This window comes from Petaurus breviceps, unplaced genomic scaffold (genome assembly GCF_028583685.1).
Source record: "Petaurus breviceps papuanus isolate PSGF00001 unplaced genomic scaffold, PetGlider_PUasm1.0 428, whole genome shotgun sequence".
Taxonomy (NCBI): domain Eukaryota; kingdom Metazoa; phylum Chordata; class Mammalia; order Diprotodontia; family Petauridae; genus Petaurus; species Petaurus breviceps.
Window position 1 is genome coordinate 962,053 of NW_027186331.1, and position 24,265 is coordinate 986,317.

Genomic DNA, 24,265 nt, shown 5'->3' on the forward strand with positions numbered 1-24,265 from the left:
GAACAAGACAAGAGGGGTCCAGTGGGTGAGGCAGGAGCAGCCTGGCCACCAAGGGTTTATAGCTTTGGGGGATCTTAACTTACAAGAGACACTTCCTCCCCCACCTCCCCATTTCTCTCCTCTAGGAGAGATCGCTTCTCCTTCCGCAGCTCACAATCTGTCCCTGATGGGAACTGAAACAGGAGCGGGACCCAGGGGACCAAGGCTGGGCTCAGGCACTTACCACACAGACAAGGTGGCAGCGGAAGTGAGGGCCATGATGTAGGGCCCTGTGCAATGAAGCGTGGAGACGGGGGAGTGCAGGACTATTGGAGGGAGCAGGCGGCGGCCACAGGCGGAGAACACGGACAGGGTTCTCTTCTCACAGGCGGCGCACACCACATCACTGGAAGAGCCAAGAGGAATCATCAACACCAGAAACAGTGTGACTGGGTGCAAGCCTAACTCCCAACACTGGGGTGAGGAAACAGGTGGGGAGAAAGGGGGAGGAAGAGGGTGGAGAGGGGGAGGAAGAGAGTGGAGAGGGGGAGGAAGAAGGGAGGGAGGGGGAGGAAGAAGGAAGGGGGGGGGCAGAAGAGGGTGGTGAGGTGCCCAAGGCCACCCACGGTCAGGCTAATCCATCCACCAGCCAGTGGAACAGCTCGCATTTATAACATGCCCCAAGGTTCACAAAGCCTGCCACATCTTATCTGATGCTCACGGGCACCTGGGAAGGCAGGCACTGCCATTCCTCCCATTTTACAGATGACATTACATACATCTGGCACCCCAGGAGAGGTGGACCTGAGCAGAGCGGAGGGGGGACCAGGGGAGATGGCCTGCGTATGGAAGATGCCCCAGTCCTTTCACTCTCCTGCCCCACAGGACGGCCCCTTGGGATGCTCTCTGGGTCCTCCTAAGACTCATACTCTCAGGTGATCCAGATGTAGCACTGGCCTATAGGGTCTAGCCTATTTCCTTCCTTTTGCATAGGAAGAACCTGGGGTCATCCCACAAGCCCTCACTCCTGACTAATCAGATGAAGCCTTTGAGAAGGGGCCTGGGAGACATCATCACCCAGCAGAGGTCTAACGAGGAAAGGAGAAAAGGCGACAAGAATCTGAGAGCCCCTGCCTGCTGTGGGGATGACCTGCACCAGGAGGGACCAGCCCCTCAAGGACCAACTCTCAAAGTTCCCCTGAGACTTTCTTCATGATGCCATACTGAAGGCAGCATGAGCCTGGGTAACCTCACTACAGAGAAGGCAAATGAACAGAGGCTGGAGAGCTGGAAGGAGCAGAACCTTGGGGGTCACCTCAAGCAACCTCATTTTACTCGAGAGGAAGCTGAGTAAGGACTGACTCCATCGGCAGCACTCCAGGCTGGAGCCCACCACATGCCAAAGCACATGGTACAGGTGCCCGGAGGGGCCCCAGGGGTCCCTGGGCCATCAGAGGCCTGGCAAATACCTGCTGACGCTGAAAAGTGCCCCACAGAGAAACCTGTCCAGCTACATGCCATGCTCTGGGAGCAGGGACCCCTCTGCCCAACCCCTGGCCCCTCCTCAGACAGACTGAAAACCACTGAGATGTACCTGAACTTACGAAGCCCACGATCTGCTGTGGCTCCCATGCCAAGCGAGTCGGGTGCCCGACACCAGAAGGCTCTGGCTCAACCCTTCATCTCCTTGCCCCAGTCTGGTGCATCCTCTCCAGAGCAGCCACAGGGGCGTGGCAGGGGAGGCTGCCAGCGCCCATGCACACTTACCAGCTGCCTGCCGCGGTGAGAATACGGCTGGTCAGGACCGTCTCCCACTCTTTTCCTTCCCGCGTACACTTCAACCGGCTCAGCTTCAAGCCTCCCCCCGTGGTGACGTCATTCTCCACTTCAATGTACAGGGAAGGGTCAGAACCGACCTGCAGAGGGAAGGGAGAGCAGCTCTCTAATGGCCACACTCCAGCCCAGGTGCCCCCGCCCACACGCTTGTCTGGAAGGGGCTGAGGACATACCAGGCCAGGTCAGCCCTACCTGCTCCCACTCACTGCTAGACTGTCACCAGCTGCAGACTGCATGGCTTCTGCAGGGGGAAGAACCTGCTTGCGCCTCGCCAATGCTGGCTTTGAAGGCAGGAGCAAGGGAATAAGGTTCAGCCAACCTCAGTCTCATAGGTCCCAACCTTGTCCTGCAAACCCAGTTTGTACAGACACCACAGGCCCAAGCCCGGCCCCTGCCCGGCCAGCACCGATTCCCCCCAGAGATCTCTGTTCTGCCCCTCTCTGGCGGCCTCCCCCAGGGCCAGGAACCAGGGCTCTACAAAGGGCAGTTTTTAATCAATGCTGAGCAAAGGAGACAAGGGGGTTTGGGTCTGGCAGGAGGCTGGGTCTCGGCCTTCACTGTTCACATTAGAACAGCCATCTGGTTCAGCTCAAGTCGCCATTTACTGAAATAGGCAGGTGGTCTGTCTTCAGTTTTGGCCAGCCCATTCGTGACCCATCTCAAGAGTTGAGCCCAGGCTCTCTCTGCAGCATGACAGCATCAGGCTAGCGGGCACCAGGGGCCTGGCAGGGGCATGCCTGGAGCTTCCTCCTCTCCTCATTTTCTGGGGCCAGGGGCAGATGGCTGGGGATTACTCAGGATGATGGGAAAGCTCAGGTGTGAGTGAGTGTGCTGGCTGAGGTGCTTACCAACATCATTTATCTCAATAAGTATTCATTATATACCTACTAGGAGTGGGGCTCTGGGGCCACACGGAGAGGCGATATTGGGATAATGGTCCCTGCTTCCAGGGAGCATGCATTATGATAAACAATACTACCACCACCACATAATCATGTGTTATAAATGTATTTATAGTTTATGTTTTAGAGTTTACAACAGATAGGGGAGGCCTAGGGGTGAAACCAAGAAATAGGGCAAGGATGGAGGAAAGGGCCCCTTTGCCTTCAACTACTCAGGAGCTTTGCCAAATGGCAGAATGAAGAACCCCAGCAGCCTAGTCGTCCCCAGTGCCTAAGTAACTGATGGCCAAGATCCAGAGATATTTTTTATGAAAGGCCTGGATGCCCTGGGCATGGGGAGCACCCAGACGAGCCAATACTCCCCAGGATGCCTGTTCTGTCCCTGGTGCTCTCAGAGAGCAGCCTGGGGCCCCGAGGCGGACTTGGGCTCAGGGCCTCCTGACTCTGAGGCCAGCCCTCTCATGCTCTCCTGGGCTGGGCTACTGCTGCCCCTAAGATGCTCACAGCTCACCCTGATCCCAAAGGGGCTCAGAGAACTCTCTGCTACATGTGCCCTGTTACAAGAACTTGTCTATGGGTCTTTGTACATGGACACGATGGGAATTTATGAGCCTGCAAACAAAATCATGAGGCCAAATCCCATGCCTGACTCTATTCTCCCAGGCTAGGCCAAGGCCACACTGGCCCTGGAGGCCTCTGGGACCGGTACGCACACACTGGTAACTCTTGTTTACACCTTCTTGGGAGGAGAGGCCCACACAAACATGTTGGGCTCAGTGAGGGGAATCTAAAAACAAGGCTGGCTGGGCCCCTATGGTTACATGAGACCTTCTCTCCACCCCTTCTTCTCAAGGTCAACCAAGGGCAAACATCCCTACTCTGCCAATCAACCTCTCTTCTGGAAGCCCATTCTGTTGTGTATCAGCAAGGGCCTTGGTGCGCTGGGACATGGAGGAGCCCTGGGACATGGAGGAGCCCCTTCAGGCCCCCCAGTGCTGCGCCTGCAGCTCACATGGCTGGTCTAAAGGAGTTAAATCCCTTGCTGGTGCCACTGTGCCAGGTACAGAGGCTCAGGATAGGAGGAGAGTGGGCTAAGAGCCCAGGGGCCTGGAGCCCAAGGCTAGTCAGTTCTGGGGACAGGATGCACACAGCAGGGCTGGACCAGGGCCTGCCCAGGGAGGGGCAGCCTGGAGGCTTTAGCTCCCTTGGGTCTTGCTGGGGGTTGAAGTGATGCCCCAGACTCTAAGATTAGAAGATGCCTTGTCTGGGAAAGAAGGGCTCTCCTTGCCCTCCCCAGGCCTCCTGGCTTACCTGCAGGGCGAAGGACTTCTGCAGGGCTGGCGTTGGCAGTTTAAGAGCTAATGCTGGGGCAGACACACAGAGGGCATCCTTGTCGGCCGTCAGGGGGGACTGCAAGGACCAAACAACAGAGAAGGCTTAATGAGCACTTGGCTCAGGGTGCAGCACAAGGAAGGCAACCATGTCCTTGATGCCGGGTTAATGGGTGGCCCAATGCAAGGTCACACATGAGGCGGTTGGGTTCTAGATCTGTGTGACTTCCGTGAGTCCCTCAGCTTCTCTGGACCTCCCAGGTCCCTTCCAGCTCTAGACCTTGGGACTTGTGGTCATGTGCCTTTTCCAGGCTCTCTGACTGTCCTGTTCTCTAGGCGGGAGGTAGGGCCACTCCCCTCATCCCCCAGCAGACACTGCTGCCCCAAGAGGAAGCCTGAAGTCAGTGGCCACTGCCCCAGGCCCCTCAGAGGAGGGCATGAAGGGTTCCTCAGTGAACATCCACCCATCGTCACGGCAATTCCATGCTGCACAGCCCTGGGTCTCATCCCCATTTATGGGTGAGGTAAACAAGCCTCAGAGACGTTATGGACTTGCCCAGGGCCACCCCATGGCCATGGGGTGGGACCCTGTCAGCTGAGATGCAAGATGATGAGGGCTGGAAGGGCCTAGCTGGGGAGGGCCTTGCTGGAGGCTCCTGCAGACTCAGAGGCCACCCCAGGCTGCCACTTCCCCCCTCCACAGGAAGCTGCAGCAGCCTCACCTGTACAGATAGCGCTACAGGTAGGAGGCGCGTGTCCTTCCGCGGCCGGCCCTTCTTCTTCTTCTCCACAGTCTCCCCTTCAAGGTCCAGCTTCCGCTTGGGCAGGGAGGAAGGCCTGGAAATCGGGATCTTCTCGTCGCTGTCGCTGCTGCTCTCCAGGATGTCCTTGGGCTTTGCCTCTTTCACTAAATTCTGCTCTTTTAACCTAACGTGAGGATGTGAGATGAGTCTCTGCTGTTTGGTCATTAGGGATAAACGAGGCCCCACCCACCCAAGATGGGGCAGACAGGCTATAGCAGAGGGGCCCCTGCAGCAGCTGGGTATGCATTGCCACAGGACCTCGCCACCCCTACTCCCCAGGCCAGGACTTTGGGCCTTCCTCCAGTGGAGCTGTGGCAGAGACACGGAAGAAAGCCGACCTCCCGGGGGCCTGTGTGTGCTGACCGGAGCCAGGCTGAGCCAGCCCTGGGAATCCTCAGCTCCCCAGAGGGTCCCTTTAAGGTCCACACTAGGGTTGCTGACAGGGCTGGCTGCCCCATCCCCTCCCTTCATTCTGCTTTGTAGCTGTGAAGCCTGGGCCTCCCTCTGGGCTCCTTTCTCCAGCATGGTCTCGGGGGCCTCAGGCAGGGGACCTTCTCACTTGCACAGTGACTCCTCCTGCTCCAGGGTAGGGCCACCCCATGGAAGCCTCTGGGATGGTGTCTGGTCCCTATTCCCCTCTGCACTCCCATGAAGGACTCTTGGATACTTCCAAAAATCAAAGCCGTCCTCAAAGAGCCCACACGCGCCACAAAGAATCTGCCTGGGCTCAGAAGCAATGCCAACCAAGGAGCCCAGAAGGGAATCGGCCTCCTGGTTTCTGACATGGAAGGAGCTGGCTCCCCTGGAGGAAGAGAGGCCTGGAGGGGAGACATTCCCTACCCACAGACCCTCACCAGTGGCCTGACCTCATCTGACAAGTGGGAACGAGAATGACAGTGCCTGCATCCCAGGGCGGTGGTGTAACTCGTGAAGTGCCCGCAGACTGGAGAGCTACGGAAAGCTCAGTGTTGCTGTGATCGTCATCCCTGCTGCTGTTAGCGCACAGCTTCTTAAAGGCCGGTGTGCCAGCCACTCGCCTCCCACGCACACACTCCAAAGACACACAGACCAAGGGTGCTCACACAGCCAGGCTCCCTGAGCCCTGACACTCTGGGAAGAGGGGGCTTCAAGGCCACTCAAGGCCAAAGGGCACTGCCACGAGAACGGGCTTTCAGGGCAGAGGCCCCAGGACAGCTAGAGGCCCATGATTCAGACCATGCCCAAACTCCCCAGGCTCCTCAGCTGCAGAATTCTGCAGTCTCCCAGGGGTCCCTGGGCCATCAGGGCCTAGCAAAGAGCTGCTGCAGACCACTCTCCCAGCACTGCTAATGCTGAAAAGTGGCCCACATGGAAACCTGCCCTGTTGAGATTCTTGGCCTCCTTTATTGAAAAACCGAGCTGCTGGCCAGGGAAGAAAAGCGGGAGGCAACAGGCGCAGGGCTGATGCGTGCCTCAGGGACAGGCTTGAGCACTGGCAGGGACCGGGCAGCACCTCTGGAGTGCCCAGAGCCCAGGGCACTTAAGGAAGTGAAGCCACCTTCCGGCATGAGTTAGCAGAGTTCAGGACCTTTGTGGCATGACCGTAAGGGAAGAGAAAAGGTCTGCAGGCCAGTGAAAAAACGGCCAGTCTTTGGATCCCCCGCAAATATGGCTGGACCTGCTATGCCCATGCCCAGAGCCCTGGGAGAGCGCCAGCATCCTCTGGCCACAGGGGTCTTTGTTAACTGTCTGTCAGCTCAGAGATGGAACTTGTACAATTATCCCCAGCTCCTTAAAATGGAAAGCCCAGAAACCATCTTACTCACAAGATCCCCTCCAGCAAGAGCCCTCGACCTCCCCTGACCCCCCGCCCCACCATCTCACTTTCTGTTCTTTACCCCTTCCCTGCTCCCTTGGCAGGAGGCACAAAGAAGTGATGGTCTTTCTGCTGGCCAAGGCCCACTACTGTCTGTGGGCCGCTCCTCTCCTCCCTCAGGGGCTCCCTCCACACCCGCCTTCCATTTGCGTGCCCAGGTCTAGCCCTTCATTTGAATACACCTGCCTTCCTCTCTAGCACTCACCTCGTCTCTCTTCCCTGTCTCCGCTCCCTCCCCCTAACTCTGCCATCTGCCTGACACAGGGTTCTCTCTCCACAGTCCTAAGTACAACGGCCATCCCTTCTCTTTGCTCATCTGGACTCCTCTGGTCCCCCTGACACCATTCTTACCTGGTCTCTACCTCCCTGTCTGGTCTCTTTTTCTCAGTCTTCACTGCTGGACCATCTCCATGGTCTATCACTTGGGCCCTCAGCATGGGGTATCCCCAGTCTCTGTCTTAGTCCTCTCTCCTCTTTCTCTATACTGGGAAGCTATGCTAAGGCACCTGAACCTCAACACTACCCAAAGGGCCTCCTCATCACTGCCCTCATGCCATTAAGGTCACCAAGGATGCTTTGCATTCCAAGTGACCCTAAAAGAGAGGGACTCCTGCTTCTGCCAACAGCTCAGGTCCCAAGGTGTGACCTCCCTAATGGACTCTGATTCTCACCACTTGGACAGGTCTCGTCCATTGGTGCCCCAATCCCACCATCGCCTGACCACGAGGGCAGGGACTCTGTCCTTTACGGTCATGTGCCAGAGCCAAGCACAGAGGCACCTAACGGCCTCTGACATGCATGCCTCTGTGGGCTTCATGGCACAGAAGGTGGCCCGAGCTGAGGGATCCATCCGCTTGTCCTGACCTCCTCCCCTCCCTACCACGTCCTCCACCCCATCTAGCCTTACCGGTCAACAGCAGTCTGGTTCATATTTGTGATGGCAGCAGTCCCGCTCCCTGAGGTGGCTTTGGATCGCTCAGTGAATCGGGAATCAAATGCCTTCATTGGTTCGATCTTGGAAGGAGTTGTTAACACAGAGGATGAGGATGTGGGGGGGACAGCTGCGGCCGAGGTAGCATTTACACTGAGAAAAGAAAGAATCAAACGAAAGAGTGTAGATGATAACCTTCTGGGACGACAAGCGCAACAGGTACCTTGACTCTTGTCTACAAGGAGGGTGGCTCGCCAGGCTCAAGCACCCCTAAGATGAGATCCCCCTCGGGCTTAGGCTGCCCCAGCAGGCTGGTTGTGGTGCATCAGAGGGTCTTCCCATCACCACACAGAATCTCTCCAGACACAAGCCCAATGTTCATCTACTTCCAGTTTTCAGATTTTAAAAAAATGTACCTTCTGTAGGAACTTTGTTTAAAACAATTAAAATTCAGAACTTGGTCCAGACAAAAAGTTTTTAAGTCACCACTACACTATGATGCATGAAGATGCCAAGAAACCCAAACTTTTGTAAGCCAGACTGGCTTGAAAGATAATCCACAGAGCCTGTGAATAGGTGACCCCGTGCCTGGGTGGAGTGTGGAGGGAGAAGCCAATTGGGAAAACCATCTTGTTTGCTTCCTCTCCCCACCTTGGGCCACCTTCCCTCTCCCATCTGCTCTCCAGGGATGGGAAAATAGAGTAGGAGGAGCCATGGGCCTCCCTGGACCTCCAGGATCTCATCTGTAATATGGGAGCGAGGATCCCTCCTTGCATGCACAGCAGAGCCCTGCAAATACCCAAGTGCCATAGAAACAGAAGCTGCATCATGATTTAAGGGGAAACAGAAGGGAATCTCCCAGGAAGGCAGGCTGCAACAGCCGCACTCAAATGGCCACTAGGGGGCGCCAGTGCACACAAGTGCAGGCCTGCGATGGTTCACATGGGACCTCAGAGACAGCTGCATGACCCTGGGCAAGTCTCTTAACCTGTTTGTCTCAGGCTCTTCCTCTACAAAATGGGGGTGACAGTAATACCGACCATTGACAGCTGTTGGGAAGCTTGAATAAGATGCTTGCTAAAAGTCCTTAGCACGGCGCCTGGCGCACAGCAGGTGCCGATTCCCTTCTCTCTCCCCTTTGAACGACAGCAAGACAGTTATGAAGGGGGATCTGCGGTCCCAGAAATATGCACCAGGCCGCTGCCAGCCACGCCCCCACGAGGAGCAGGCTGCCGGGAGCCTGGGGGGGCACAGGCCTCGGGAACGAGGCGTGGGTGCTCTGGCCAGGGATGCTCATGCTCGCCTCCCTTGGCCACAGCAGAGGCTCACCTTCTAGAAACGTGACCTGAGCCTCAGCTTTCCTTTCCGTAACAAATGGGTCTGACTGTTCGGCCGCCCACTGGATGGCCGCCCACGCCAAATCCGTGCTCCTGAGGCACCCCCGAGGTGCCCCTTCCTCTCAGGGCCATCGCCAGCGCACCCTGGTTCTGTCCTGTCTTTAGATGCTGTCTCCCACCCTAGGGCGGGAGCTGCGGCAGTGCAGGGACCCTCCCTCCCCAGTGCTGGACCCCATAGAGACAAGCATGTCCCACCTCCTGCCCACAGAGGGTGCCCTCCCTCCTGCTTCCAGTGCAGGGCAGGCGCCAGACCCTCTACGAAGCCCGGTCTCATCTCTCCAGCTGCTAGCACCTCCCTGCCGGCAACTTCCCTTCCCCTTCCAAAACATATCTTGTGTAGAGGGAGCTGTGAGGGTGCCTGCAGCTTCCCTGGGAGTGCGCGATGCCTAACCTGTCCTCCTAGTCCCACGGCCTGGCACACAGGGGCTGACCATTATTAACCACCACTATGAGGAGAGACCTGCCAAGCACTTTCTATACATTCTCACTTAATTCCCCCAGCAATGCGGAGAGGTAAGGGAGGTAAGGGATGCCCATTTTACAGATGGAGAAGCCAAGCCTGGGAGGTGTGTCGTCCAGGCCAGATTCCACCTCAGTTCTGACACCACCCCCTGTACCCAGCACCTCATGAAGCTGAGCCCAGGCCTGGTGGGAGGCTCAGAGGGGGAAAGGCTGTTCGCAGGCAGAGGCCTTTGTGAGGGGAGACATGAGACCAGCACGCTTCCACACAGGCCCCAGGAGCAAGGCCCTGGGCTGCATCTGCTCACGCTTCCTGAGCAGTGACCAGCATCTCACGTGGGCTCATTCCTTTCCTCACAACCACGCTGTGAGAGGCACTGGGTGGTGCAGTGGAGAGAGCTGGGCCTGGAGTCAGGGGGCTTGGATCCTGCACTGCTGTAAAAACGGGGATCATAGCTGTACCAGGCATGCAGGCTATCGTGGGAACCGAAGGGGATGGCGTTTGCCAAGGGGTCAGCAGTGTCCAGCATGTACCAGGTTCTCTATAAATGCTCAGTCCCTTCTCCTTTTCTTCTGATGTGCTTCTTACTTGTTCTGCCTGGCCCCAGAAGGCAGAACCGGGAGGAAGGAGGGCTAGCCCAAGGTAGAAGGAGTTGCCACAACCTAGGGGTGACCCACCCCTCGGTCCTTGGTACCTCAAGACCCCTTAATATCTCGCCCTCCTTGCCTCTGGGCTCTGATGAAGCGTGGCTTCTCTTGGCCAAAGAAGATGCCCCACATCCTGTGCCTTGGCATCCTCCCTTCCTTAACCAAAGCCTTTCCTGAAGCCTCCAGCAATCTTAGCCTTGCTCTTATTCTGTCTACGAACTCTCACTGAGGGGGATGATTCCCTTCTTCTTACTCCGCGCTGGCTCCCAGCTTCCTCCAAATCTCGGCCACGGTGCCCACTTTCTTTCTTTTTTTTTTTTAAAGCAATTGGGGTTAAGTAACTTGCTCAAGGTTACACGGCCAGTTGTTTCCGGGTGTGGTGCTGAGTATCTGAGGCTGGATTTGATCCAGGTCATTCCGACACTGGAGCCGGTGCTCTTACTCACTGAGCCACCTGGCCGTCCCCATAGTGCCCACTTTTTAGAGGAAGTGGTCACTGACCTGTCTGTACACGGTTTTTGCAGGCTGCCTCCCTCCTTCGCTGTAAGGTGCCTGAGAGCACAGGCAGCTCCCGGTGGCTGGCCCTTAATACATGGCGGATGACTGACTGTTTCCTCAGAACCCAGCACCTGTGCAGCGACTGACAGAAATTCCTCAAATAGGCACAGTTCCATTTCTTCTGTGTGTCCAGTGTTTAGCAGAGGGCTCGTTGCCTGATTCAGACAAGGCAAGGACTCCAGGTTTTCGTGCCTTCCTTTGTACGCTTGCTGGTTCTCAGCACAACTCCAGAGGCGGCCTAACGCAGGGCCCAGCGGAAATACTGCTCCATTACTCGCAAGAGTTCATGACGAAGACAACTGGCCTGAGTCCCGATCCTGACTAACTCGGGAGCTGACTTACTGAGTCTGAGGGTAAGGGGACATTTATCCCTATTAAGCTGCATCTTATTAGACTCAGTTCCAAGTTCTTCATGGAACCTGCCAAGCACTGAGATGGCCATCCCCCTTAACTTTCTGTTATTTGCAGATTACCTGGGGATGCCAACTAGGCCTATACCCAAGACATTGATAAAAATAAGGCACTTAGTGCCTTCTTCCAGGCTGCCATGAAACAATCTTTTTCAAATTAAGTTTTATTTTTAATCAGCAAAAATCTGCCTTCTCTCACCACCCCCCCAATTGAGAACAAAAGAAAACTAAAACCCTGTTACTAATATATGTATAATCAAACAAAGCACATCTTTGCAAGTACACACACCAGTATGTAGGGACATGTCACCCTTCTCTGTTTAAGATGTTCCCTTTCGGGAAGCAGAGAGCATACGGCATGGCCCCTTAGAGTCGCTGTGGTCAGAGCTGTTTGTCTTTCGCCTGGTTCTGTTCATGCAGGTCTCTGCAGGCTTTTCTGAAGCATCCTCCTCTTCATTTCTTAGTATAAGGGTATTCCATGAAAATCACAGACCACAACTTGCTCAGTTATCCATCTAATATGGGCACACCCCTGATCTTCAGTCCTCTGCACCTGAAAAGCAGCTGTACTTCGTCCATCTTGACTTTGCTTACTGTGAATCCCCCCCATTCCTGCGGAGTGAAATCTACTTCTGTGCCCAACTCTGTGTGTGTGTAAGTATTCTTCTTCCTTTGACCAATTCAGATAAGCAAAGTCCAAGTGCTGGCTAATTCTTCCATTGTTCCTCCTTGTTCATATAAGCTTCTCTGGGTATGCCTGGATCATGTGGGATCATTCTAACTTTCTTCTCTGTTCCCCACCTAATGTATGCCTCTTATCCACCCTTTCACCTCTCCTTTTAAGATCATCAAGAGGGGTGGCTAGGTGGTAGAGTGAAGAGAGCGTCGGCCCTGGAGTCAGGAGGACCTGAGTTCAAACCTGGCCTCAGACACAACACAAAACTGGCGGTGTGACCTTGGGCAAGTTGCTTAACCCCAACTGCCCTACCTTCCCCTCTCCAAAAAAGAAAAAAAAGATCACCAAGACATAACAAAAGCACTTCAGGCCTTTGCACAGTTAGACTCCTCTATGTATGGCCCCTGATGGTCTCTCTCTCCATATAAGAATGTAAGTAGCGTATCCTTTAGTCCCTAGGATTGTTCCTTCAGGTTGACTTTCTTATACACTTTGCATTCTGGGCTATCCCTATTCCAAGCTCTCCGATCCTTTACAGCGATGGCTACTCGATCTTGTGTGCTGCTGAATGGCTCCTTGAATTCAAATTCTTACTTTCCAGATACTTTTGGCTATTTCTGGCCAAATTTTTTCTTTGTCCTAGAAGCTCTAAATTTTGGCTATAATGCTCCTGGGAGTTTTCACTTCAGGGTTTCTTTCAGCAGATCCTACTTTTACTTTGCCCTCTAGTTCTAAGAGATCTGGGCAGTTTTATTTTAAGATTACTTGAAATGCCATGTCTAGGTTCTACTTTTTTTTTTTGATTCTTAACATTTTTTTCCTTCTTCTATTTTCCTTGTCAGCCATGTTTTGCTTTGAGATTGCTGTTGGTCAGCTGTTTCAATTGTCTGATCCTTCGTGACCCCATTTGGAGTTTTCTTGAAAAAGATACTGAAGTGGCTTGCCATTTCCTTCTCCAGCTCATTTTATAGGGGAAGAACTGAGGGACACAGGGTGAGTGACCTGCCCAAGACCACACAACTAGTAAATGTCTGAGACCAGATTTGAATTCATGAAGATGAATCTTCCTGACTCCAGGACTGGCATTCTATCCACTGCGCCACCTAGCTTGCTATATGATAACTTACTTTCTTTTCTGTCTATTGACTTTCAGAAAATACTCCTCATTTCATGGAATCATCAGCTTCTATTTGGTCCACTCTAATTTTCGAGGAATTTGTTGCTTGGACACCTGCACCTCTTGTGCCAAGCAATAAATTCTTTTTCCAATTCTTTCTTCCATAGGTCTCATTTCTTTTCCAATATTTTCCTCAAGCATGCTCATTTCTTTATAAAACATTTTAAACTTTTTTCCTCCCAATCTCTTCCTGAAATTCTAGTTGAATCTGTGCCCAATTTGTGTTTTTCTCTGAGGCTTTGCTCCTGGGACCTGAGCCACACTGCTGCTGCTGGCTTCTCGTCACTACTCACTCTAAACTGTCACCTTTAGGTGCCAGTCTTTTCCTCCTCTATCCTCCTCCCTGGATCTGCGATGCAAAACTGGGTGCTGAGCACCAGAGTTGCCAATTGGTATCTTTTCTACACCTAGCACAAAGTTAGACTGGAACTAGGACTTTTTTCTCCCCAGGGGCACAGTCTCCCATTGCACTTTGTGTGGCATGCTCCTGGCCAGACCTGGTCCACAGAACTCTATCACTATACCAATGTGGTCAGGAAAAATGACTCATGACTATTTAGGGAAGGATTTCCTGATCTGGATTCAGTCTGAAATGTTTTCTAGGTCTGCCTGAGAGAGCTCTGCAGGGGAGCTCCTTGTATTTCTGCCCTTTGTAGCTAAACTGTAAAAGGTGCCTCCACTTTCTATCCTCTCACTCTCATTAACCCCTTACAATCTGGTTTCCAACCTCATCATTCCACCAAAACTGTTCTCTCCAAAGTGACCAATGAATGATCTCTTAACTGCTGAATCCAATGGTCTTTTCTCTACCCTCATTCTCCTTGGCCTTTCAGTAGCCTTGGACACTGTTGGCCACTCTCTCCTTCTTGGTATTCTCTTCTCTCAGATTTTCAGGACATCCCGTCTCCTGGTTCTCCTCCTACCTTCAGACAACCTTGTCTTCTTTGTTAGATCTTTCTCTAGTTCACACCCTCTAACCGTAGGTATCAAGGCTCTGTCCTGGGTCCTCTTCTCTTCTCCCTCTATTCTAATGCACTAGGTGATCCCATCAACTCCTATGGAATTTAATGACCATTTCTATGCTGAGGATCTTCAAATCTACCTTTCCTGCCCCAACATCTCTGCCCATGTTCAATCTCACATTTCCAATAGACTTTTGGGTATACTATAGACACCTTAAACGCAATGTGTTCAAAACAGAACTATCTTTCCCCTCCTTCCTTCCCTACTACTAGAGAGGACATCTTCCTCCCAGGTCCTAGGCTCCCAGCCTAGGAGTTATCCTGGATTCTTCTCTCTCACCACCACCCCCAATTTCCAAGCTCTTGCCAAGACCTGTTGACGTTGCCTCTGCAGTATCCCTCCAGTACACCCCTTTGTCTTCTCTGACACTGCCCCCACCCTGGTGCAGGCCTTCATCACCTCAGGCCTAGATCATTGCCACAGCCTGCAGGGGCGGGGCTGGTCTGCCTGTTTCAGGTCTCTCCCCTTGCCAAGTCCATCCTCCAAAGGGATTTTACGAAGGCTTAGGTCTGATCATGTTACTACCTACTCAATAAACTCCAATGATGACTCTTTGCCTCCAAGGCATTCAAAGCTCCTAAAAACCTAGCCCGTTCCCACCTTTCCAGCCTTCTTATACCTTGTATACTCTTCAGTCCATTGACAATGTCCTGTTGGCTGCTCCACAAATAAGAATTTCCGGCTCTCTGATCTGGGCGTTCTCTCTGGCCATCCTCCATTACACCTCCTCCTGATGTCTCCTAACTCCAGTGTTTGCCCTCCTTTAATTATCTCCTGCTTATCCAGTATATGGCTTGCTCTGTATACATCTGCTTGCATACTGTCTCCCCACAGACTGTTAGCTCCCTGAAGGCAGGGACTGTCTTTTGCACACAGTAGGTACTTAATAAATACTTGACTGATAATAGTGATGGTGTATACCTTCTGTGGCACTCTCTGCCAAAAACAGAGCAGCTGATAACGTTCTTCATTCAGTATAACAATCTCATCCTTCAGGAGGAGGAAAAACTAATAAGAGGAAAACCCATGTTGATCACTTTCTTACCAACAAGGAAGAGCTGGGGTAGAAGTGATGGGAACTTTAGAGAAGAGGCCAGACTAGCTGTGGCCACTCTCCTTCAGAAAAGGAGATTTCAATAGATTCAGAATCAGAGTAAGCAGGAGCCTCTATCCTGAAATCCTACAGGACATAATTAGCCTGAGGAGTACGGATGCTGTCCAAAAGGAAAGGCAGATGACACAGAGAGGTGCTGTAAAGTCTGAATGACTCAGGTGCCCCCAAAGGGAATACAGTGTGTGGGTGGACCGGGGATGGTGTGTGGGTGTGTGTGTATGTGGAAGGGGGGGTGTGGGTGTGTGTGTATGTGGGGGGGGTGGGGGGAGACACACTATAGGTTCCATCAGACCTTTTTTCATTGTGTTGGGTTTTTTCAATGGGATGGTTTTTTCTTTCTCTTTCTTAAAAATTCTGTTTCATAAAGTCATCCAGCCAACAAGTATTTATCAAGGTCTTACCACGATCCAGGCATTGTGTAGGTGCTGGGGCAAAAATATGTCATTGAGGAGTAGTTCTCTGAGAGGGGGGGCAAGGAGGCAGTGAAACATGCAGCTCTGCTCTCCCTTGGTTCTCCATTGCCTTTCATCACTAGGCCATTACTGATTCCCTGTGAATCTCAAACAATCACACTTGCTGTCATTCTGACCTCTTTGGTTTAATTACTGTCTCTATAACCAGTCCTACTTATGCACCTGCCTCCTGGATATTTAGAAATGGATGCCAAAACAGAGTTCAAACCCTCCCCTTTGCCCACTTCCCCTCTCGCTGCTTAGGCCATGTGGCACCACCCTCGTGCCTTTGCATTACCCTAGACCCCTCATTTCCTTCTATCTCCTGGCGCCACTCCCCTCTCTCTATCTCTGGCCTCCCCCCTGCCCCATTCTTTACTTACACAGGCACCACTGAGCTCAAGGACCCCTCCCCTCTCACTGCTGAGGCCATGTAGCACCATCCTCATGCCTTCACATTACTCTAGACCCCTTATTTCCTTCTATCTCCTGGCACCACTCCCCTCTCTCTATCTCTGGCCTCCCTCTTGCCCCATTCTCTACTCATACAGGTACCACTGAACTTAGGCTCCCCTCCCCTCTCATATGGACCATTTCCAAACTTCTAATGGGATTGTCTTCAAACTCCCTGTCACTGATAGGATCAAACATAAACTCTGCATGACTTTTACATCTCTTCCCAAAGTCTTGGGTTCAACTTCCCTTTCCAACCTTATTCTGTTCCATCACTCACCTTCTTCCTGCACTCTATGGTCTAGTTTAACTGGCCTTCTCTTTGTTCTTCAGGAACAACAATTCATCTCCCATCTCCATGCTTGGGTGCTGCTTGTCCTGGATACCTGGCATGACATCCCCACCTCCCCCTACCTCTTAACTTCCTATATTTCCTTCAAATCATTTATCACCACCTCTAAGGGGTCTCTCCTCCCACATTTGCCTGGCAATGCCTTTGTGTGTGCTTTCTACATGTTTATTTATGAACAAGGTTTGCCACCCTGAGAGAATGTGTGTTCTGTGAGGGCAAGAAAGGTCTGTAGATGTCTAATAATACTGTAGGTGCCTAATAAAGGCTTGTTGACTGACTAACTAACTGCTCACAGGGTAAAGACCTGACATATAACTACTGAGCCACTAGTCAAGGAAAAAAGATAGGGAAAAACTTGCTAAAAATCAAAGCTATCCAACAAGAGGAAATAAGCTGCCTTTGGTGGGAAGGAGTCCCCTCTACAGAGTGGCCTGAAGCCAAGGCTGCCTAGCACCAGTTGTTGGGGAGGTAATGGAGGCGATGCTTGCTTAAGGATGGACTAGTGAATGAGGACAGCTAGGTGGCGCAGCGGATAGAACATCAGCCCTGGAGTCAAGAGGACCTGAGTTCAAATGCAGCCTCAGACACTTACTAGCTATGTAACCCTGGGCAAGTCACTTAACCCTGGACACCTTTCCCCACTCCCCCCCAAACACAAAGAATAGACTATGGAAAGGAAGTGGCCAGAGGAATAGCACCAAGGAAACAAAGGATGAAAAACAGCTGATGGTGGGGTTCTCTCAAGTCACAGATGACATTTCACATCACGTTCTGAGGCACTGAATTTGTTAACAGTGGTTAAGAGATGGGCTTAACTCTCCACAGGACAAGCTGGGTAAAACATCCTACATGCAAATCAATGAACAAACCAGGGCACGGAACAAGCAACTGACCAAGATATGCTGGCCAGCTCCTGAAGATCACTCACGAGCTGGATCCCAGGAGGAGGCAGAGGAGAGAACTGGGCAGCATCCCACCTGGAAGATGCAGCTTCCAGTGTTCTCTGTGACACAAAATCCCTCCCAAAACAAAGCCCATTGTCACTCTTCCCCTGACTCTCTGTGGAGTGGCCCAGGACCACACAGGACACCACAGGCAGCAGAGGTTATAGGAGGTAGCCACCAACAAGGGACTCCACCCTGGCAGTGCTGGGAACACACAGCTTCTAGTCACATGGACGGAACCATTACTATCTAAAGGACAGGAGACAACGACAACTAAAAGCATGGAGAACATTTTAAAGTGACACTTTGTGGCAAGATGGTAAAGTCTGTCCAAATTCAGGGGCTGAAGGATTGACAGACGGACCCCTGGAGAGCCAGCTATTACCTCCCACGTACTGACCTGTCTTTACTGACGGCATCCCCTGCAGGTTTCAGACTTGATGCCACAGGTTCCAAGGAAGGTTTTGACGTGTTGAGAGAGTTGGTGGCATTGGAGTCCAGTGCCATGAGCTGCTGGTTACTCTGAGAAGACAACATGGAGCCTGCCAGCGATCCCGAGAGAGGAATGCTATTAAAGAAGGCCGTGGAGAAGTCCCTGCACAGAAACACAGCAGATTCCTCTGAGACCTAGCAGGGGGGCTGGAACCAGCCCACTCTCCAGCCTTTCATGCACTTCCACCCCACAACCCCATCAGCACAAAAGGAACTCAGGTGGCCCAGAGAGACCTGGGAGACTGACGAGTGCCAGCCTGGCTCAGCCTCCCTAAGTGGAACCACCACCTCCAATCCCAGAAGGCTAGGCAGGAACTGCCTGATAAAGAGAGGGGAGCCAGTGAACCACGTGTACTCCAAGCCTTTTTTCCGGAGGCCCACAGCAACACCCCATGCTTTTATGACCCTTAAAAGTCATCTCATCTGGGCTTCATGAGATCCCAGAGTCAGGAAAAAGGAGAGCAGGGATATCTTTATTATCAATTTATCCACAAGAAAATCAAGGCAAAGAAAAGTTCTATGCCTAGTCAATGACAGACAGACAGACACACACACACACACAACTAGGTCTCCTGACATCCAGGTCTCATCTGACACTGGATCACTGTCTCTGACACACAGATGGCTCTGGGGGCATGTGCAAGGAAGGAAGGCACTGCCCCCCGACTCTCTTCCTGAGAAGCTGACAAGCATCCAATCATAGGCGTGTCATCATAGGCGTGACTGGGATCCCAAGAGGCGGGGATGGGCATCCCTCCCAGGGGGTGCAGGGAGCAGCCATGTGATAAGGTCACAGGCTGGCCTAGGCCACCTGAGTTGTGCAGCCAGAGCTTGTGTCCAAACCAGACAGAGGGGTCAGCCTCCTTTACCCGCCACCCTGACAGATGGCCAACAGGGCACATGCATGGTGTTGGAGCTGGCCGCCAGCTAGCTCCACAGCCTCCTTATACCCTCTGGTCTTGTCCAGTCTTTGTACTGGCTGTCTCCCATGCCGGGAGTGCACCTTCCTCCTTACCTTCACCCTCGGAATGACTGGTGTCCTTCGGCATTCAGCTCAGGGGCACCTTTTACTTAAATTCTGTCCTGATGCATCCCAAATGCCACTAAGCTCCTGATCAGAATGACCTCGCATCTCTTCTTTATCTGTTTACATGAGTCCTTTGCCCATGTATGCGGTCTGTTTTTCTCGGGGTGCCCAGCTCACAAGTGGCGCTTAATGAATGCTTGGTGGCTGACTCAGGGAGTCCTCAAACACTTATTAAATGCATACTGCACACAAAGCCTGGCTCGGCTAGGGACAAAGAAGGACAGAAGAGAAAGTCCTGGGTGTGGCCTGTGCTCTCATCTCTCGTATTCCTGCTTCCAAAAGTCAAGTGGGCACAGGGCTCACCAAAGGCGTGCTACAAGGTCATGCCCTCGGTCTCTATCTCGAGGAAAGGACAACCAAGAGAGCCCAGCATAACCTCTTCTCCGAGGGATGCTGCCGACCTCTGGTCACGGCTCCACCAGGAGCCCTGCAGAGCCCCGGCCCTCCCTTCTGCCACCCTGGTTCTGAGCTGTTCCTTTCTACTTGGGAAGCATTTGAAGTGAGGAAAACAAATAGCCTGCTTACCCTTCCTGCAGGAGCGCTGGCTAACCAGCAAGCCAGCATGGGGCCATAGCAAGAGGCCACGGCATGGGCCCCAGCTGGGTCGTCACTGAGCAGACCCTTTCCCACCTTAGCCTTCTGTGTCCTCCCTTAGAAAAGGAAGGAGCTGGAATACAAGGCGACTTATTCGGGTCTTTCCAGATGGGACATTCTACATCTCATACTTGAAGCGAAAGCCCTTTGAGATCTAACATTTTATGCTGAGGCTGGTGGTTCTCATCCCTGGTATTCTTGATTCTCAGGCCCTTCCCTCCACAGCATTCCATGTTCTCAGGCCTTCTACCTGTGAGGCTGCATGTTCTATGACCCTCCCAGTCCAGACATTCTACAAAGCCTCACTGGACAAGAGCTAGCGGTCTCTACAGCAGGGCCCTGGGTTGGGGCCTGCGGTCAATAGCCTTTGATTCTCCTGACAATGTAGGACCAGCCTGTGCTCCAAGGCAGAGGACCCCAGAGCTCCTCTGGACAACTGGGGCCACTTTCTGCCTCCCAAGGACAAGCCCTGTGTCTAGGCGAGAGCCACCAAAAGGATCCTGGCAGCCTGACTTTGCTAGGGCACCCAGGAATGAATGTGGCAGTGAAAGGCCCTGTCCATGCCAGGGGAGCTGTGGGTGGTAAGCCCACTGGCTGCTGCAGCTTCATCTGAGTGTGAAGAAAATGTTTTAAATAAGGCACAATAGACATCTGGTGCCACACTGTAATGGAGAGAGCCTGGCCTTGGACCTGAAGACCGGCCTGGGGTCTGGTGCCAGCCCACTTGCTGACTTTCTCTCTCTGAGCCTGAACTTCCTCATCTATAAAAGCATATCATAAATAAAGGTTCTGGTTGGGATCACCTTCATCACCCTTTGCATTGGTCACAGCCCACCTGCCTTTTGGAAGGAAAGCTCCTGCATTATATGGATGCAAACAGAAAAGTCACCTCAAAGTTAGTTCTGGAACCTGACCGTAAGCCAGTCAGGGGCCGAGTGGGCCGCATGCTCAGCATGGGCTGGCTCTGCAAACCACTCTGGGGGGGAGCGGGGAATCCTGGCCTTCTCATGAGTCACAGCCTCAGGCTCAGACTCTAGTTAGCATGGCTCATCAGCTCATGGATGGGAGGGCCCTCCCAGTTCTGCTTCCTTCTTCCTCCTCTGCCATCTCCTCTCTCCATGAGCCTGCACACTGTCCTCTTACCTGCACCAGCAGCCTGGCTCTACACGTGTCTGAAGCTGGTAAATTTAGGACACAGAATATTGAACTAAATATAGGTCATTCCTGAATGGAGCCTACGCCTGAGATGGAGATAGACTTGGAAAAAAACGTGCATTCACACACATATGCACACAGCCATGTATGCACCTTAAAAACCCCCTCATTTCTCGATGACAGGTTTGATGCACACTTTGGGGGGGAGGGAGAGAAGTGGTGTGTGCTCAGCTCAATCAGTGACACGAGGGAGCATGATTCCTCAGTGGATGCTAACTGGCGGGGGGAGGCCTTTATCCAAGGAGTCTAAAAATTCGCGATGAGCCCTTCCCAACAAGCAGGGCAGTGGGGCTGGCGTCGGAGACAGGTACCCTCAGGAGACCAACCCAAATGGGAATAAGGAGCTTCTCCACAGCCCCTCAGCCAGACGGCCATCGATGCCTGCCTGTGGACCTTCTGCTCCACACATCGCTCCTAAAGGAGCTAGCAGGCCACAGACTGGTCTGAGGGCACGTCCCTCTGGGGTCTAGGGCCAAGGATGACTGGATGCCATCCAGAAGAGGGAATGGCATTAGCAGGGCCCAGAAACCTAGACGGGCTGCACGGTGGAAAGGGCTTAGCAATCAGACATTGGTCTGGGTCCTGGGGAAGGAGTCTCACTCTCCTGCTCTGTGAAGAGGGCAGTAAGACAAGGCCCCACTCCCAATCCTATGATTCTGTGGCTAGCATTAAGAACTAGGAAGAACAGAAGGCACATGGGATGATGGCATCCACAATGTGAAGGCAAATACTTAACATGGGGCGAAGAGCTAGTGTTTGGCTAAAGCCTGGGGGCGTCTCCAGCTTTGCTTGACTCCCATCTACAGGCTCAAGGGCAGGTTAAACTGAACCAAAGTTAGGAAACCTTCTTGACACACACTGGTTTGGGTCGGGGCCCTCAGGCCCACGCCCAATGACAACAGCTAGCAGAGAAAGAAGGCCAGGTGGGTCCTGGGCACAGAACCTCACTGCTCCCAAGTTGGGAGTATGCTATCACATCAAAGCCTGAGGACTCTAAGAAGACAATGCACAAGGAGCACTCAGAGCCATCCTCCATGAGGACCTCAGAACAGTCAGATTAAGGCTTCCACAGCTAACAGAAAAAAACAAAACCTCTATGAATACCCAGTGTCCAGCTGAGCGATACAAAGGGGCGTGATCCTTCTCCGACCATCGGCTGTCCGTGTTTCCACTTGCTTTTTTAATAGATTCTGCCAAGGGAAAACAATCCAAATGAAAAGGAATCCCCTTTTCTCTTATCCCCAAGTACTGCAGAGAGGCTGGAGCGAGCAGAGGGAGCCCCTGGTGAGGACAGGATTCCCTTTTCTTCTGTTGACCTTAGCAAACTGACCTTACCCTCCCAGGGAAGCACGAGCTGCCGCCTCCCTAAAATCTCCCCATTGACTTTCTGCACATTGGAGGGCAAGGGATACTGGCCCCAGCAAGCCCAGGAAATCAACTTGGGACAAAAAACTCAGGAGCTGACTCATGAAAGGTGAGCAGGTCCAGGCTGTCTCCTTCCTTTCCAGGGTCACAATGGGTCTTATGATGTGGACTGAAAAAATCAAGTCTCCAGGAGACTCTCGTGAGAGAAAGATGCCCCAGGGGTCTTAAGCCAGGTTCCTTTTTCTGTCTTAATCTTAACCAAGAAAGCAAATGAAGTCGCAGAGGGTCAGGTCCTCTGTGATCAGGGTTTCTGGTACTGGGGTTTGTGAACCTGTCTTTTTATTTTCATTTATTTATTTATTTGGGTTTTTTTTTTTTTTGGAGGGGGAAAGGCAGGACAATTGGGGTTAAGTGACTTGCCCAAGGTCACACGGCTAGTAACTGTTAAGTGTCTGAGGCCAGATTTGAACTCAGGTCCTCCTGACTCCAGGGCCGGTGCTCTATTCACTGTACTACCTAGCTGCCCCTGAATATGTCTTTTTAAAAACATTCTGGCAGAGCTGGCTGAATGGTAGTGGTCACCTAGTAGAATGGTAGTGGAATTCTACGCATTTTATCTGAAGCATTTAAAACTGCTGATTCTGAGAAGGGCTCCATGAGCATCCTAACCCAGCGGGTCCAGGACACCAACAGAGCGAAGCCCTCCTGCCCCACTTGAAGACAGTCAACAAGGGCTCTGCCTTTCCTTGGGAGGAAGAGGCCCAAAAAGCCACTTAAATATGTCAGAGATACACGGGCTGATCCCTTTCTTTCCACAGATGTCCCTCTCTGCCCCCCGCTCAGGCCCCCAGCTGAGGGAGGTTTTTTTTCCTCCCCACTTTCTGCCTGGGCTGCCACCCCCTTGCTGGCCTCCCCAGCTCTGATTAGCCCTGCAAGTTACTCCAGTCTCCTCTTTGGCCAATCCTGCTTCCACAGCCAGCCCTCTTCTCAGGATGCCCTCCAAGGTCCAGCTCCCAGGCTGGCCAGGCAGCCCTGCCTCGGAAAGTCTAGATACAGCTTTAAACTCTGAAGTTCTCCAATAGACACAAGGAGCCACAGGACACAGTCCTCACCCCCACACTGCCTCTGATCATGCTCTCGCTGACACTGCTCTGATCTCTCTCTGCAGATAGGAAGCTCCCTGGGGGCAGCCCCACCACACTCCTGGTCCTAAGATGGAAGAAGCTCTAAGCTCCACCTCTGCAGGCAGGCCTTCCGGGCTCAGGCAGAGACCCACCTTTCTGATGTCTTCCAGGCTCTCGCCATTCACCATGCTGGCCACTTTGGGGTTGGAGCTGGCTTCCCGGGACACTGCGTTCTTGTGGCCCAGATGCTGCTGCTGCCTCTGCTGGTACTTGAGCATTTCGGGGTTCTCGATGATGGTGGTGGGGAGCTGAGCCTCTGTCATCACTGCAAGGCTCTTCCCGTAGGTGGACTGGTGAATGTGGCTCTGAGAATGAAAATAAGCTTTGACAAGTAAGATTTTGGAATCCACACCACAACCTCAGGGACTGGTGCAAATCAAGACAAGTCTCTGAAGATCAGCTGCCTCCAAAGACCCTAAACATTCATGTACCTTGTGACTGAGACAAAGGCTTTTTAGCCCCAAACATGTGGTAAGTGGGAACATTACCGTCCCCATTTATGGAGGAGGAAACCGAGGCTCACAGAGGAGAAGGAACTTGCCCAAGGACACACAGGAAGATGACTCTACCATAGCCCCTCCTCACATATCATCAGGAACATGAAGCTCTCTTACTGAGGTCAAGAGGAGCCTGGAGTGCTCCATCTGACTCAACACAAGCTGTCCATCCTAGAAGCCCCACGGCTGCCTCCTCCATACAGCCTGGTTACAGATGGGGTGTCTTGGCAGGTGAGTGAGTTCTCCCAGCCTCCCACTGCTTCATCTCTGGCCTCTTCTTGGATCCCATGCACCCTCACGCTCTTCCCCCTTTCTGATTAATTCCTGCCCGCTAAGGCCTAATGGACAGAGGGACAGAGCAGGCTCCACAAAGGATGCCTCTGCCCATGGGAGCTCCCCGGAGCAGGAGACAAAGCCCAAAGCTGAAGAATGCCTCTGCTGGAGGGTCTGGGGTGGCCTGGCCGTGCTTCCAGAGTGCCTCATGGGCCCCAGACCCAACTCCAGCCTATGCTGCCCCACCGCTGTCAGGTC

General features: G+C 52.8%; 1 protein-coding gene across 2 annotated transcripts in view; it reads right to left on the reverse strand.

Annotated features, from left to right (window-relative positions):
* HIRA (histone cell cycle regulator) overlaps positions 1-24,265 on the reverse strand; it is an 87,978-nt gene that overhangs the window by 9,026 nt on the left and 54,687 nt on the right. For both annotated transcript variants that reach the window (XM_069100818.1, XM_069100819.1), the window contains 8 exons: positions 23,330-23,542; positions 21,793-21,878; positions 17,701-17,895; positions 7,614-7,790; positions 4,771-4,975; positions 4,029-4,127; positions 1,747-1,895; positions 224-385 (listed from right to left, as the gene is read on the reverse strand). In XM_069100818.1, the coding sequence (XP_068956919.1) occupies positions 224-385; positions 1,747-1,895; positions 4,029-4,127; positions 4,771-4,975; positions 7,614-7,790; positions 17,701-17,895; positions 21,793-21,878; positions 23,330-23,542 (1,286 nt within the window). The remainder of the gene's footprint in view (positions 1-223; positions 386-1,746; positions 1,896-4,028; positions 4,128-4,770; positions 4,976-7,613; positions 7,791-17,700; positions 17,896-21,792; positions 21,879-23,329; positions 23,543-24,265) is intronic.